Source organism: Zonotrichia albicollis, chromosome 1 (assembly GCF_047830755.1).
Source record: "Zonotrichia albicollis isolate bZonAlb1 chromosome 1, bZonAlb1.hap1, whole genome shotgun sequence".
Classification (NCBI taxonomy): Eukaryota; Metazoa; Chordata; class Aves; order Passeriformes; family Passerellidae; genus Zonotrichia; species Zonotrichia albicollis.
In genome coordinates, this window is record NC_133819.1 from 41754662 (window position 1) to 41770899 (window position 16238).

General features: G+C 41.8%; 1 protein-coding gene across 2 annotated transcripts in view; it reads right to left on the bottom strand.

Moving 5' to 3' along the window:
- The window catches only part of OSBPL10 (oxysterol binding protein like 10), a 117362-nt gene extending 101696 nt beyond the window's left edge, over window positions 1-15666 (bottom strand). The window contains exon 1 of one of the 2 annotated variants that reach the window (XM_074539093.1): window positions 14819-15666. In XM_074539093.1, the coding sequence (XP_074395194.1) occupies window positions 14819-15474 (656 nt within the window). In that variant the 5' untranslated portion in view covers window positions 15475-15666. The remainder of the gene's footprint in view (window positions 1-14818) is intronic. The other variant, XM_074539086.1, reaches the window with a different exon arrangement.
- Between the last annotated feature and the right edge of the window lie 572 nt (window positions 15667-16238).

Sequence of the window (16238 nt, forward strand, 5' to 3'; positions counted from 1 at the left end):
CCATCTCTTATAGCACTACTCCCCCATATACTTGCTGTCACAGTATCAAAAAGCAAGATCAAATAAATGGGAAAGAGAGAGATCCTCAGAACATGGAAAGGAGGACAGACAGATTCTTATCATTTATCTGATCCTGCAGAAAAGCTTAATATTGCACTGCCAACCTGTTTGTTCAGCTCAAGGAGCAAGACTGCAGCTGGCAGCTGCTCAGCTCTTCTCCTCAAGGCTTTAATTCCTCCATTTAAAAACTAGCATAGAGGAAAGATAAGAACCTAAGTGATGAGCAGTTGTAAGCTGCTCCAGTCTGCTTAGACAGCCCAGCTATTTTCTGCAGCTCATCTCTCAACTCAGGGATTCCCACTAGAAACCCCATGCCCAAGGAGCAGCCACCTCAGCCTCCCACCAGTTTTCACAGCCATCTGACCCCTCTAAAAAAGGGACCAAAGCCCAGGGAGACACTTCCAATACTTTTCCCTCACAGACAGGGCACAGTGCGCTACAGGAAACCCTGAGATACATTTGAATAATATGCCAGCCTTTTGGTTCAGAGCACAGCAAAACTACAGTATCTGCCACAGGATTTCCTTTGGCCAACAGCATTTAAAGCACTGAATGAAGCAAGCCAAGCCATGCCTGCCATCTACCCTTTGGGCCCAGGGGCTGTGAATCGGCTCAGAACAGCTGAAAGCTCTCAGCAGTGAGCTCAGAGGCGCAGATGAACCCCAGGCCGAGCACACCAGAGCAGCCAGCACAAACCAGCACAGCAAAACAACTCCTGAGCGTGAGGAATGTGGGCATCACCTGCCCACACCCCCTAAGCAGCACAGGGTATGGGCATAAAGGCTGGGAAAGCACTGGAAAGCTGCAGAACCAAATTAGCAGTTTGAGCCCCTGACCCCCTGGCAAGGACAGAGCAGCTGAACGTGGCTGTCACAGCCCACAGGTTATCAAGTCTCACTGCAACCCATCCTCACATTTGTGAGCTCTGCTTTAAGATACTGGCTGTTCTCACAGCTTCCTATGACTGTCAACTCTAAATTAGTATCTTAATTAGAAAAGAAGGATAAGTGCACCAGTGCTTTTCCCAGCATAATTACATTTTCACTAGGGTTTTTACTATCAACGTGTAACAACTGGAGGGAAAACCGGCAGTCCTGTTAGTAAGATATTTAATGACAGAAGAAAAACAAGGAATTAGAAGTTTCTGGTGTTCCAGTCTCTGGATGTGTTTTTCTCATCCAGGAGCAGAGACCCAACTAGACAGAACTACTCCCAGATCAGGTGCCCCAGCTTTCACGGCTAGGGAAAATTATCAATTTTCCCCTAACCAGTGCAATTTGGGACTTGGGAGGAGAAGAGATAATTCTGAAATAAGCCTCAATAGCATGTTTGGATTAAAGTGGCCTCCCAGAGAGAAAAGAAGGAACAGAAAACAAAATTATGAACTACACATTTTATCAGCAGCCTCCAGATCCCTTGTACTATCTCCCTGATGATGACTTCACTTGGCACAGTAAAGTGCATTCCATACTGGGTGGGGAACAATTGCAGATACACTGCACGATGCCTGGTAAGTATTAAATGTATACACAGACTTAACTGGACAGGACTTGCATCAGCCTCAATTATAAATGTAGTTTTTACAAACAGAATATGGAATCACAGACATGACTTAGGATGTTCAAAACAGCTCGAAAAAAAACAAAAGAGAACACAGGTACAGGCAACAGAAGGGTAGGTAGAGAAGTATAGCATGATTACACAGTTAATTTTTTTTAATTGAATTTTACATAGTGATCTACAAAAGGAAGTAACTGTATTAATAAAGATAGCCATACTATGTAAGATTCTTCTTTTTTTTCTCAGTACATGTTATGTTAAGAACTGGTAAGCACTTCATTTATGTTTTTTAAATGACAGAAAAATTTTCAAATATATTCTAGACTACTCCTAGTTTGTTTTCAGACCCATTAGATTTCAATTTGACATCTTTTCAATATTCAGAAGCTACTTTGTTGAAGTCAACTTTTAAAGAACAAGATCCTGACAAAGAAAGATACTGACTGTACTGTATTACAATAATGCAATGCAGCGAGGTTCAAAGCATAACCACATCCTATCCATGGATATTATTGCATAAATTTTCAATTAGCTGCCTTGAGTCAGCAGAGTTCTACTGAGGTTGTATCACAGTTCACTGACTTCTCTGCCAGACCTTCAGAGTTCATCCTTGTTTTGCAATGCCCTGTCCTCAGCAAGAATCATTGCCAGGAGATAGAAACTCTTCGCTGTTAGTTTCTAGACTGCAGCTAAAAACATCAAGAAATAAAAGACCTTAAGAAATAATAACCTTCCTGTAAACTGAAAAATTAATGTTTAGATTTGAAAACCATCTTGCAATCAATCAATGAGAGTAATTTTTAGACCTCAACATTACACCAGGAAAAGAAAAACACTATATATTTACAATCTAGCAATCGTTTAATGAGGAAAGATGTGGTCAGTCAGAGATCCAGCATCTCTTACTCTAACCTCAGGAATGTTAAGCATCACATCTGATGCTTCAAATTTCGTGAAGTACCTGCGGTGTTTTCAGATGAAAGATAAAAACTTTAAAAAAAACCCTTTGGGTTTCTTAAGAAAACACTATCACCCCAAAATATGGTGTTAAAAGTTTAAAGAATAGAACAGTTGTGCTACAAACCCATTTCAGTAAGTATTTTATTTTTATTGAGCAATGCACTGCAATACCGACAAAAACATAAGGTCATGGATACAAGGTTTTTTTTCCTTTTACCATTTCTAACAAAACAGAAAGTGAAATAGTTTGAAACACCTTTTATTAGAAGAGTACTTATCTTCATCAGTCTAGGTCACCAGGGTTATATTACCTATACAAAGCTCCTGTATTCAAGAATCTGGCTTTCTGATATCTGCCTCACATTCATTTAGTTATTTTTGGCTTGTGGACATATCTACATTCCTCATGTAATTTATGTGCAAGACATTCATAGTAATAAAATCTGATTATCACCAGCAAAAGGGAAAAATTTTAGAGGTCATTTCCAGGAGAAAAAGATACATACCTGATGCCAGGAGACACCAGTCCTCAAGCCAGTTCTTCATTCCTCCATTCCATTCTGTACTTCTTATATAATTAATTGAGGGTATATTCTCTATAGCTGTTCTAGACACAAAGTATTATCATATATTCTAAGTGAATACATGAAATACCAGATACTTTCTAGCAGGCAAACTGCTTCTGAATACATCTATTTCAGCAATAATTTTTGTGCAAGTTGATGGAATAAAACATCTGGTTTTAAATTTGTTCCGTTTTTTACTGCGCTGCTTATAGGAGCTGTTATTTTCACTTTCAAAATGCAGATAATTTATCATCTAGATTCTCAAACTTGAACCACATGAATGTTGGCACTTCTCCCACTGTAAGTTACATTGAAAATACTATTTCACTTGCAAAACCTGTTGAACAAGAAATATTCATTTCACTGCCATATACAAGGGGCTGAGAACTCACCTATGTTATCTTAATGCCATTTTTGTGAAATGCATATACTTCTTATATTTAGGGAGAGGAACACAGAGAAGAAAAAAAAGCAAAGGCAAGGTAAGGTCTTACTTTGGCAATTTCTTAAGTCCTCAATTTTATGTCTTCCCTTCTGTTCATTCGTCCTAGCATTTGAAATTTTTCTTTTATCCACAATCTAAAAAGTTCTCAGTTGGGAAGAATGAACATATTTGATGCAGTATTTTCTTTACACATCATATGGGAGAAAATACAACATACAAAGTAAGAATCTCGATAACAAGATCAGCATGCTAGTTTCCTTCCAGCTCTTCTGCACCCAGCTTGCTCAAACAAAGCTTTATAGAAATCAGACCTTTCTTACATCATCTCAAAGTAGTTGGAACTTTTCAACTTTCTCTGCCAATACTTCACAATCCAACAGTGTTTCCCTTGCCGTTACTCATAGGACTATTAAATCATTGACTGAAATGAGAAGTTTAATTTTCCATGTTTGGTCTTTATCCTGTCAGCTGATATGCAGCAATCTTTAACAAGTATCTTGTCAACACTGCCTCTTAGAAACCTATGTCTGGAGTCCACAGAACCCGTAAGAGGGTGGTTTCATCAACATGTTGCAATATATGCAGAGCATTAGCCTTGATCCTTCTGAAGAAAGAGTATTTAGATTGGTGAGCAAACATGACTTCTGAAGACCTTTATACATTAGGCTGCTGCTTTGTACACACATATAATATATAGATATTTCTAGAAATACTCTTCCCCAAAAATCCAGATCATCAGTGTTCCAATCAAAAATGCAAAAACAATACTTCTAACCTTTAGCAAGAAAACAATCATCACAGATGCCTGAATTTCCATATAATCAATACTGTGTTTAAAAGGGCAAAGGTAAGTCTGGCATGTTAATATATATCCAGGTGGATACTGTCAGCAGCTTCTTCTGACTGCTATTCACATCAATCCTTTACTTACCTGAAATTAGCTCTGCTATGGAAGGTGGCAAAGGGAAGAAAGCAAAATCAGAAAAATCCTCACTACACATTCTGCAATTTAAAAAATACTACTTTCCTTCCTACTTCTTGTGTGCCATTCTTAATGGCAGTATTAAAATGTATAAATAAGAGCAAATTCTCTCACTTAGGTTTTCAAGACTTCACTCTGAATTCATGTTATACAACTTCCAGACTTTATTTTTAAAGAATTAAAGGTCTAGCCTTGTGCTGTCCTCAGCTGAGCATCTACTTCTGTCTCACCCCTGTTTCTTCCCTTACACAGAATCACAGAATGGTTTGGGTTGGAAGGGACCTTAAAGATCATCCAGTTCCAACCCCGCTGCCATTGTGGGGGACACCTTTTGCTAGAGCAGGTTGTTCAAAGCCCCATCCAGCCTGGCCTTGAACGCTTCCAAGGATGGGGCATCCACAACTTCCCTGGGTAACCTGTGCCAGTGCCTTGCCATGCCCACAGTAAAGAATTTCTTCCCAACATCTCATCTAAACCTACTCTCTTTCAGTGTGAAACTATTTCCTCTTGTCCTGTCACTGCAGTGTGCTTTGCCTTCATCAATCCATCCTCCCAGCGCTTTAACCTCTTTTCTAAAACTCTCCAGCCATTCTACTCTTTTCTTTCTTCCCTTGTTCTATTGCCAAACTATCCCTTCCTTCTACTTGCATTATAAAAATGGGATGAATTCCATACGCTAACACAATGTAAAACAAAGCTCACTAAGCTGGTAAGATAAAACAGGAGAAAAGCAGAGAAGGGAAGAAAGTAGAGACAAAACCCACACTACACTTTATGATGTGGAAGGCAAACCTTTCAGCTAAAAAACAACCAAAATAAAAACACCAAAACCAAATCAACCAACCAAAAATGCCAAATGCTTGATGTTTGCAGCAGTAAATAACCTGTTTTGCTCCTCCACTGTGCTGGTTTGGGCTGGGATAAAGTTAATTTGTCTACACCTTGGGACCTTCTTCATGATTAAGCTCATTATTTTCCTCCTATCACCATGATAAAAGCACTACACAGAAACTTGACACAACTCCAAATAATGGCAACAGACAAGAAATTGGCCTTTCCCTCTCTTCTTCCCCCCATCTTTTTTTTTATTTATTTAATAAATTCAAGCACACAAATAGCAGAATGCCTGGTCTTGCCTGCATTTGCGTAAACAAGTCTTTTATTGGGAAGAGTTCCTCCATATTCCAAGGCTGGGAAAACACAAACACCTTTCTCCAGCTGAGATTAAACACACTACTCTGACTGCAGTGTGCAGATTTTCTCTCAGTGTGTGCGCCCCACCTCAATGAAAGATGTAACATCCAACACAGCTGCAAGTGGAGTGTGGTTCACAATTCTGTATGTAAGATAAACACTGAAGCTCTATCAACACACAGCCCCACCCTACATTTATGTACTTCCTGCCTCACCACTATTCTTGACTGTGCTCCAAGTCCATTCTCAAGCAAATCAAATAAACATCAATTTATTGTATAAAAAATCTTGTAAAACAGACTAGAGGCACACTATACAAGGCACAGCTCTTAGCCCTGTAACAGATAACCCCTGAAAGGCTGTGCAGTTGAAAAAAGCCATTTCCTCAGTCACTGAGAAATATGTACTTGATACATGAACTTGTAGTAGTAACTTACTGAAAACCACAATAAAAATAGTCATTTAGGGATTTCAACTTAGAACCATCCCACTGACAGCCTAAGATCTTTTCAGTCAAGTACTTCTTCATACACCTACAAATACTGATACCCAACAGCAACCACAATTAGCCTGCAGGAAGGTCCTAAACAAGCACCAAGCATTTAGCAATTAGTACTACACATCAGTGTATCTCTGTCTTTTATTTTGAAGACTCATACTCCACATCTCACTGCAATTTTAACAAATAAACACCACCAACAAAACTGTTAGGTTACACCACGCATGTAGTGAATGACAAAAAAAGGTTAAGGTTCATCAATACTTGGTGCATCCAGCTCCTCTTCATCAAAAACAATGGGTAAGCACCCAAACCATAGAAAATTACACATTAAATGCACTAAAAAACAGTTAAAAGATGGGAATTAGCCTCAAAATATAACTAAATGAGGTTATTTGAGTGAATGTATTTCTAATAGGGTATTCTGGCAATCAGTACTTGGCTTTGGAGTGCTTAACAATGACCTACATGGGAGGAAAAATTTCCATAAAGATTGCTGATGATATGAAAATAGGCTATCATCAGCCAACATCATGCTTTCCAATACTATCAAAATAAAATTATATATCTAGTGACAAAAAAAGTCATAATTACAAGATACAGGATTCACCTGGAAAAGAAATGACTCATAAAAATTCAGGGTAAGGAAAACCTACTGATTATTTTGGTCAAATAATTCTTCCAACTAATAATAACTTTCCTCAACTATATTTTAAAATTATTGTCTTCCTAAACAAATAATTAACTGCTATTTTCCCCCCCTCAAAAACAGGGCCTGCATGCACCATGGGAAAGCCCAAGAAAGATCACTGGGGATATGCAAAGACATGCTAAGTGTGGAGAGAGCAGTCTGCAGGTTGACAGCTCCCACAGCAATCCTCCCCAACACCTTCCCAGACAAACAAAAAAAGGGTAGTGAAGTGCTACCCTTCATTCTGACACTTCTGGCACTCACTTGGTAGTACTATACCATATGTTCCTGGATACCAGGAGAAAATGTCATAACGAGCACCAGGGTGCTGCAGCTTCAGTAAATAGAAAATAGCAAGTGTGGGTATGGAGATATCTGTCAGGAGAACCCAAGCAGCACCAGGGAACATGAGGTCTCAGTGTTGCCTGTAGTCAGTCTAACAGTCAAACTTAAGAGGCAAAACTAACCACCTAATTTTTTAAAAATAACCAACAAAGATCAAAAAAGCTAATGGTCCTTGAAATTTTAAGCAGGGAATAAATACTGAGTTGGAGCAAACAGAATGCATTATCCTTGTATTTGACCCCAAGTGCAACTACAACTGAATGCATACACAGTTCTGCTGTCCCAGGTAAATAAAAACTTTGAAACACTGAATAACCATCAGGACTATCATAAATTACTGCAGTTACTGGGAGAGCTGACTTGTGACTGGGACTGGAACTGAGTGACTGGAAGAGTAGCAAAAAAACTCCATTGCTCTACATACTCCAAACTCAGACAAAAGACAACCACTTAGTCTGCCCAAAAATAATGAATGTAGAGTCCAAATATGATACAAGGTATCTTCAGTCCAGCATCATGAGCTTCAGTGAAGAGTTAAAGGCTGATAAAAAACTGCCTGTTGTACTTAGTGTGTAAGTAGTAATTAACCCTGGGCTAATTGTTCCCATGGCTGTGATGAAGAATCCTCCTTTATCACCAGAAGATAAATCCTCAGATCAATATCCAAAGAGAAACACAAGCCTAGATGCAACAGAAACCATGGCAAATACTATGGCTTGTGGTATACAACTGAGTAGTAAAGAATCTCTACCTTCAGCTTTAAATTACCTACAAATTAAATGCTATCTTGGACAGTGAAGTGCAGCAGCATTTAGACAGCATTTACAGCAACGTTTTTATATGCAACAGTTAAGTACTAAGCAAACTTTGTCTCTCTGGATTGCATTCCAAAAAGTAATCAAGCATCTCAGGAAGATATCCACAAAAGCCTCCAAGATCTAAAGCACAATGTCAAGATATTTGTAAAAATAGTTGCATTAGTTTATTATATGGAAACATTTTTCAATGAACTAAGTTCACTACTTTTTTTTCATCATTCATAATAACACATATTTAACAAATATAGTTGTACATTAAATAGCCATTGTTATGGCAATTTTTAGCAACTTTTTCACTTAGAAAGTTCAGTCTTTTAAATATATCATAAAGAACAAAAGAGTATTAAGTGAATCTAAGGACCAAATAGACTCTTACTGAACAACTGGTTTCAAATATAAAATGACTGAGGAAAACTTTTGAATACTTATATACTCATAAAGTTATTCCAGGCACATTACTTAGTTTAACCTACTGTCACTTCTCCTACATTACCAAAATCCATATTCATAAATTGGTGGGGCTTTATAAACGAGCCAGCAAATGCATGTGTGCTCCCTCTAACCACACTTATCATTGCCTTGCTAAGCACAGAAATCGCCACTGAAAAAAGCTAGCAGCAAAATGAGCCAGTGATAACAAAACCCAGAGAAGGGCAAGTGCCTGTTTCAGTGCCAGTGCCAACTGCCACTTCTCTGCACTGCCTGAGAGCTAAGTGTGACATCTGGGTGAAAGGAAGACCACACTCTATTTAGACTGTCACTTCATTCCCTCTGGTAGGAGACTGCTGCTCAGCTCTGAAGAGCACTCACAAATCCCAAATATACTGCCTGAGTGAAAATGCCCGAGTCTCATCTGTTTCAAACAGACTCTTCCTACATCATCATCAAGCCTCTTCTGCATTAGGTTATTATCCGTTATATGAATTTATCCTCTGCATAGGCACAAGCAGCCCCAGCACCATGTGATACAAGCAGCTGAGGAACAAAGAGCTTGGGTTACCTGCCTGGGGACAAGAGAAATGTCCATGGCAGTTCTCCGAGAATCCACACCCCCACAATGCAAACCAATTCCTTAACCACAAGGCCCTCCTTTTCAATTCTAGCCTGAGGCTCCAAGTTGTCTTCTTCCAAATGTTCCCTGCAAGCACTGCTGAAGGGCAGAGAAGGATGGATTTCTCAGCCTCTCTCTTACCTTGCTAAAATTCTTTCTGCTGCTGTTGGAAATGCCTTCTCCATTCTCCCAACAGAGATGGCTTAGAGGCAACAGCAAAATCTATTCAAACTAATCAACCAGCCTGTCATTAAACCAGTTAGGTTCAATCAGCCAGTAACTAAACAAAGAGAAGGTACACCTTAACTTAAATCTTCCTACAAAGAAACTAGGGATATACATTTTAAAAGGTTTATTTATTTCTTTTTCATTTCATTTGTTTTTTAAGTGTGCATTAATGATCCTTAAGGGGGAAAAGTTCCAGCAGCAAAAAGTGAAAGAAGGAGAGGAAGAAAAAAGAAAAGCTACATTTCAATGTGATTATTTTTGCTACATAGATTTTAGGATTAAGAAAACAGATTAGTGCCTTAATCCAAAACAGAACTTACTAATAACTGACTTTTTGGCATTTTAAATGCCAAGTTTATTTAAGACTAATGGCATACATCTTGATTTAAATATTGTAAAATATGCAGCTACTGAGTGTTTAGCACAGGAAACTTCATTTGTTCCAGAGAACTAAAATAAGTTGGGTTTTAGTAGATTTCTTCCTTTTCACATTGCCTCCTCCTACAAAGAGAGCCTACAAATGAAGGGACAAGACAGTCTCCAGTAAAATCTATTTTGAAAGTAAAATTTTAATAAAATTTTAGCACTATAGTATAAAAACACCTTGAAAATTTTAAGGTTTACACAATTGCTAACAAATTATAAGCAAGGCTCCAAAATTCAAGCAGGAGATGCAGAACAATAGAAGAAACAGAATATATTGTATCTCCAGCTCCTTAAAAGGGAGTCTCCCTGTTCACAGACTCTGCAAATAAATCCTGGAGGGTGTTACAACACTACACAAAGCCCTGGATAGACATGCACAGAATCACACTAAGATGAAAAAATACGCAGTGGAGGAACTGGTGTTAATCTAATTCCAGTAAGAACACAAAAAATTCCCATTTCAGCAAACTTCACAAACATTAAATAAATTGTGTGGCTATTTTCCCCTTCTCAGATACAGTCTACTGTTAGGCTACTTACTATGGCTAAAATGGAGTGGCGTATTTTTATACTAAAAAACCCCAGTTTATTTCTCAAGGACAGATTTCCCCTTCAGCAGCTATACAGGTCTACCACAGTCATATAGTTTGTTCAGTAACCATACACTGGTTTTTTATACTGGAAAAATGCCCCAATTCATTGCTCAAACAACTTGACTGGTACCATTGAAGAAGACTATATTAGTATTACATATAGTATTTACTATACTGAAGAATATTAAGGATACCAGAGGTGCTAACTACCCCAAAACTCCACAAGCAGATGTGTCAATCACAAAACCCTGTGAAAGACTAGTTAGCTGATTCAGAAAGAGGGAGGTTATTACTATGTTTGAAGATACCTTTGTCAAATCTTCTAAGTATGTATATATGTACATATGTACATATGAAAATATGTATATTTTTCCAGAATATACATATAAATTTTTAAAAATAATAGTAATAAAAATGTTCCACACAGATTTTTGTGCTACAGCACAATACACTGTTGACACACTTTGTCAGCTTATGTAAAAAACCCTCCCATAAGAGTTGCAGTCAGAGCAGCACAAGCTCTGAGAGCCAGTGAAATCAGCTCTTAGAGTGGCACTAAAACCTGATAGCTGCCTCCTGCTTAGGACACTGGTAATAAGAAAGGGCTTTTCTCTTGTGGCAACTGCTCTGTGACACGACACAAGAAAAGAGATTACACCACTGCATTGGAGAGCCTGATAAAGATCCTGAATGCAGAAAATCCCCAGACTGCCCCAAAGTACACTTTCTGTTGACCTACAGGGAATGCAGCTAATCCCCAAAAGAAGTCTGGTGGTGCCCAAGCACAAGAAGTCAGGCATGATTCATGCAGGCTGGTAACACAATACATTTCCCAACTGAGAGAGGAAACAGGAGTAGGCCAAAATAATGTTTAAAAAAACACCTGGGCTACAGAGCAACTTACATAAAGCACTTCAGCTCCAAAAAGCGACAACATCCATCAGCCAGGGCTCCATTTATTGTTGTTCAAACCCAGATTTAAGCTCAAATGCAGATGATCCAGGACTTTACACACGCTTGCAGGATAAAACCCTACAAGTGCAAGCACTAAGTATCTTTAGGGAAAAAGCAGAGGGGGATGCAGACACCGTGAATTTCCCGTTACCTTCGCAAATGGGGGTTTTAAGATTTTTTTACATTTTGCCAGTCTACTCAAAAGACAGGACAGTAACGTCACAGGCAATAAGTATTTCAACAATTTCACATTAATTTATGAAAAATAGGTCTTGCATGATATGAGATGACACTACAGAGACATATTTGTCCATCAAATCCACATAACTCCTGCTTAAAATACAAGCTCTACCCTCCCATACACATGTAACAAGTAAATCCCAACAGAAATTATCTGTAACAGTACTTTAATTGAGAACACAATTACTTGCAATTTCATAGTAAAGACAGCCAGTTGCCCTACTGTCTCAGACCAGACACAAGTGTTCTTATGTCAAAGAGTCTGTTTCAGATTAAGCTCCACTCCCTGTATCCATACCTGAATAAACCCACAGAAAGTTACAGACTCAGCTGCAGTGGAGACACTGCAAACACCCAGGTCCCTTGACACCTTTCTCACACATCAAACTGCCTCAAAACAACAAAACAAAAACCACCGTTTCCTTCTGTTTGCCATAAAGGTGAGGAATCACCTCACTAATTTCCAGATCAGGTTGTTCCTGATCTGCTTGGGCAGAATAAATGCATTTCTTTAGTAACAAACAATAAACACTTGGAAATTCTCAAAATAAGAAGTAATGCAGCTATCCAGATTGACTGATTCTGAGGCCTTCAATTACTTCAGTTAATACTTATAAATGAAGCGCTATGCTTCAGTAATCATATGCAGTTCCCTCATCCACAATCAGACTATCTTGCATATGCCTGCTAAAGGAACATTTATTCACAAGTGACACTACTTTATTATAATTCAAATTACAGTAATTGCTTCAGACTTGTAAAGGCTACTCTGCACACTAAGTGTTGGATAACCTAGGAAAGCCTTTCAACTTCAATACCACACGGCAAGAGCTAACATTAACTACATTTAAATTATTCAGGCTAATGGATAAGGAGCTTTAAAGAAGAACATTCCAAATCCACAATAAGTGAACTCTGTCAGTTTTCACTTTATTTTCCCATTTTATTTATATTCATGCCATCTGGTTGTATTGATCATGCAGTTGAACAATCTTGTGTTTTTTCAAATGAAGTAAATGCAAAACTAATTTGTCTGCTAACAAACACGCTGCAAGTGCCAGCTACAAAGTCACTTACAGACTGTTACAGAATGAGCTCCAATTCACAGTAAACACATTCCATAACAAATGGAATAACAGAAGGCCAAACGGACAGCCATGCTCAAAACCATGGATCACTATTCATTTATTGAACATTATATAATAAGATCAACTTCTGTGAGCCTCAAGTTTCAACTGATCTGTTTAGAACTTTTATCAGATTCCAAATCCCAAACCACAGCTACACGTATCAACAGAATAGACTAAGTGACCAAACTAAAAAAGTTACTTATCCTAAAAGCTGTCTCATGATAAACCACTTGCCCAAAAAGCCAGACTTATAGAAAATAAAACTGGCAATTGACAAAGCACAATAAAGCAGTATTTAAAAGTATTTAAAAAGACTGCTGGAAGCAAACTATCATGAATTTCCAAGTGCTGTGGTAGAACTGTTTAAGTGACATTTGTCTTTTTTCCATCATGCTTTCAGGTAAAATTTCTTGGGCATGCACAGATTATGCACACTATTTCCAGCTATTAGCCTTATCAAATATTTAATGTTACCAAATACAAAAAACAGGCAGCTTTAGACCCAAAGATTTATGAGCAATTACCTCTCTTTTGCAATTTCAGATGACAACCCTTAAAATCACACACAGTAAAAGAAGCTACTGTCTCTATAAAAAGAGATAGAAGTGTCAGGGGGAAAAAAGGGGGTAAGGGGGCTTTTAATTTTGAGTCATGGATTTCAGTCCTACATTTTAGGTATCAAAATGTGTTTGGTTCTTAAACAAAACTACAGGAGGACCATATAAACCAACAAAGAGATAAAAGTCTAATGTGCATCTAGAACAGAACTACAGTAATCAAATGACAGGAAAAAAAGGCCTTCCCTATGTCTCTGCTGAAGCAGTCAAGCTTAATGGAAATGCATGTCTCCAGTTCATACCAAGCTTTTTAATTTATAGCTGGTACACCTACGCATGGCCTCCAGTGTATGGAATCAGACCAGCTCCTGAAATTCTCCAGGAAGTACTGCTGCAGTAGTCCTAGCACTGATTTAGCCACACACGATTCAGCACCAGAGCATCGCTGGCATTTATGCAACTCTGTCACTTATAAATGCTTTAAATTTACTGTCAGAACATCAAGATCCCAGCCATTCCCACACTCTTATTGCTTGTGATCACCTAATATAAGCAATAGCAGGTTTTAGTCTTTTTGTTTGTTTCCTTAAAAGTCTGTGCAGAGCTTTATAACTAGGCCAATACTTGTTCTCTCTATAGCATCTTCTCTTTAAAATCAGCACAGTGTTGCTTTATATTGAGAAGTTGCATTTTGGACACACATCTTTGTCCATCCATTAAGATGACAAAGTTAAACGACAAAAAGTGAAACATCACAGGAAATCTCTTTTGCTTTCAACAGATCCCAACACAGCCCTATTAACTCCACAGTCTGGCTCCAACTCTGTAAAAATTTTACACTACACAACTAGACCAAAACCAGACCCTCCTCGGGACTTCCACAGATGCAAGTCAGCCTGTCCACACCCAACAAATTGCAGGACCTGGGCCTGTCACCATATCAGCATAAATTAGGGCTTGTCAAACAGGTAGGACATAGCAACAGAAGTTATTTTATTGAACGCAAAGGTAACTGTTTCCGCTGTCCCACCTCATAGCGACAAAAACAATAGTAATAATCACAAGCATGACATCTTCCCCCCTTTATTTTGGGAGGCTCTCAGTTTTCCATTCTTGAGTTATCCAAGCTAACTTCACAGGAGATGGATACTAACGTGATAGAAAAAGGAGCTTAAAAGCGGAGCCCCGTCATGCAGGGACAGCAGTATGTGCAGCCTCAGCCCTCCCCTGCCCCCGCCCGCACCTGCGGCGGCCGCGCCGGGGGCCAGCGCTCCGACCCTGCGCCGGGCCAGCTCCCCGCCCGCCCCGATGCCAAACTCGGCTGGGGAAATAAACAAGTCCAGCAAAAGGAAGGAGAGCGGGCGCAGAGGGGAGCGGAGCCCGGCCTCGGGACGCGGCGGCCGGTGAGGGTTGGGGTCGGCTCGGGCGGCAGCGCCGGTTGCCCGGGCACCATCTTGGGGGCTGCCGGGGGCGAGGACGCGGCCCCGCAGCGCCGCCGGGGGCCGGCCCGGCGCTTTACCTGCTCTGCCAGCCCTGCAGGAGGTTCGTGTATTTGCTGAGCGTCCCTTCCAGCACCGGCTCCCGCCGCCTGCCGCCGCCGCCGGGCGCCTGCGCGCCCCCCGGGCTGGCCGCCGCCGAGCCGGGGCTGCTGCTGCCGCCGCCCCCGCCTCCATCCAGCCTGCCCGCGGCCGCCGCCCGGCCCGGGAGTCCGCGGCTGGCGGAGGAGGACGAGGGGGACGAGCCCGCCGACGTGGGGCGGCTGCTGCTGCGGCTGCTGCTGTTGCTGCCGCCGCCTTCGCCCGCCGCTTTCTCCATGGAGCCCCGCGGCGGAGGCTGCCCGTCCGCTCCGGCCCCGGCTGCCGCCCGTGCCCGGCAAAGCCCTGACTCACAGGCGGCGCGGAGAGGGGCGGCGCCCGGGGGAGAAGGGGCTGGGCCGCGGCGGGCGAGTGAACCGCCGCGCCGCCTCCTCCTCGCCAGGCGTTGCGGGGAGCTGGGCGGCGGTCGGTGCCCCGAGGCTCCGCGGGGTCCCGCCCGCCGCCCCCCCGGGCGCCCCGCCCGCCCGAGCCGGGGGCAGGGCGCCGCTGCGGCGGGGGCCGCGCAGGGGCGGGGGCCGCACACGCACACGCGGAGGCACAGGGCGAACGGGGAGAGGCACAGCACGCACACGGACTGCATGGTGCCCGGCACACGCACGCACACGCCGTGCGACACGGGGAGCCACCCCGAAGGACGCGGTGGCCGGGCGTGGGGCGGGCGTGCAGACCCACGCGTGTGGCGGGGGCAGAGCGCACACCGAGACCGCCTCCGGCCCCGGCGGCCGCACCGCGCCCCCCGTGACGCGCCCGCCACATGACAGGCACTCACCCGAGCAGCGGCGGGATGTGCGCCGGGACAGCGGCGGACAGCGGACTGCCCGAGCCACACAGCGTGCGCCTGACGCCTGCACAAGCCGTGCCCCGACTGTCCGGGGTACAGTGCACCGGCAGCACGGTCGTGCCCGCACTCGTGAGCTGGGTGCTGTGCCCAGCACTCAGGAACACAATACTCTTACTCAACCCACAGCAGATAGTGTGTATCAGCATACCACATGAGTCATGTCATTCATCCAGACTTTACAAAAAAATACTACAAGTCCACACCTCCTGAAAGAAGAGGATGTAACCTCAAGATCACCATAACAAGCTGAGGAGCTCCTGTACAGTCAGCCCAGAGCCACGAATCACTTCTGCGGCCATCCTTGCTGTCTTACACAAGTGCCTCAGTTATGTTACAATGTGTATCTGCCCAGCATACCAGAGATGTAACTATTCTTCTTGTCAGTTTATAATTGTAGACCTGAAATGTAGAGGAGACTCGAGAGTCCTTGAAAAGTATAAACTGAACCTTAGCTTTTGTGCTTTTACTCTGCGGAACTTTTAACAATCCTACGTACTAGAGAT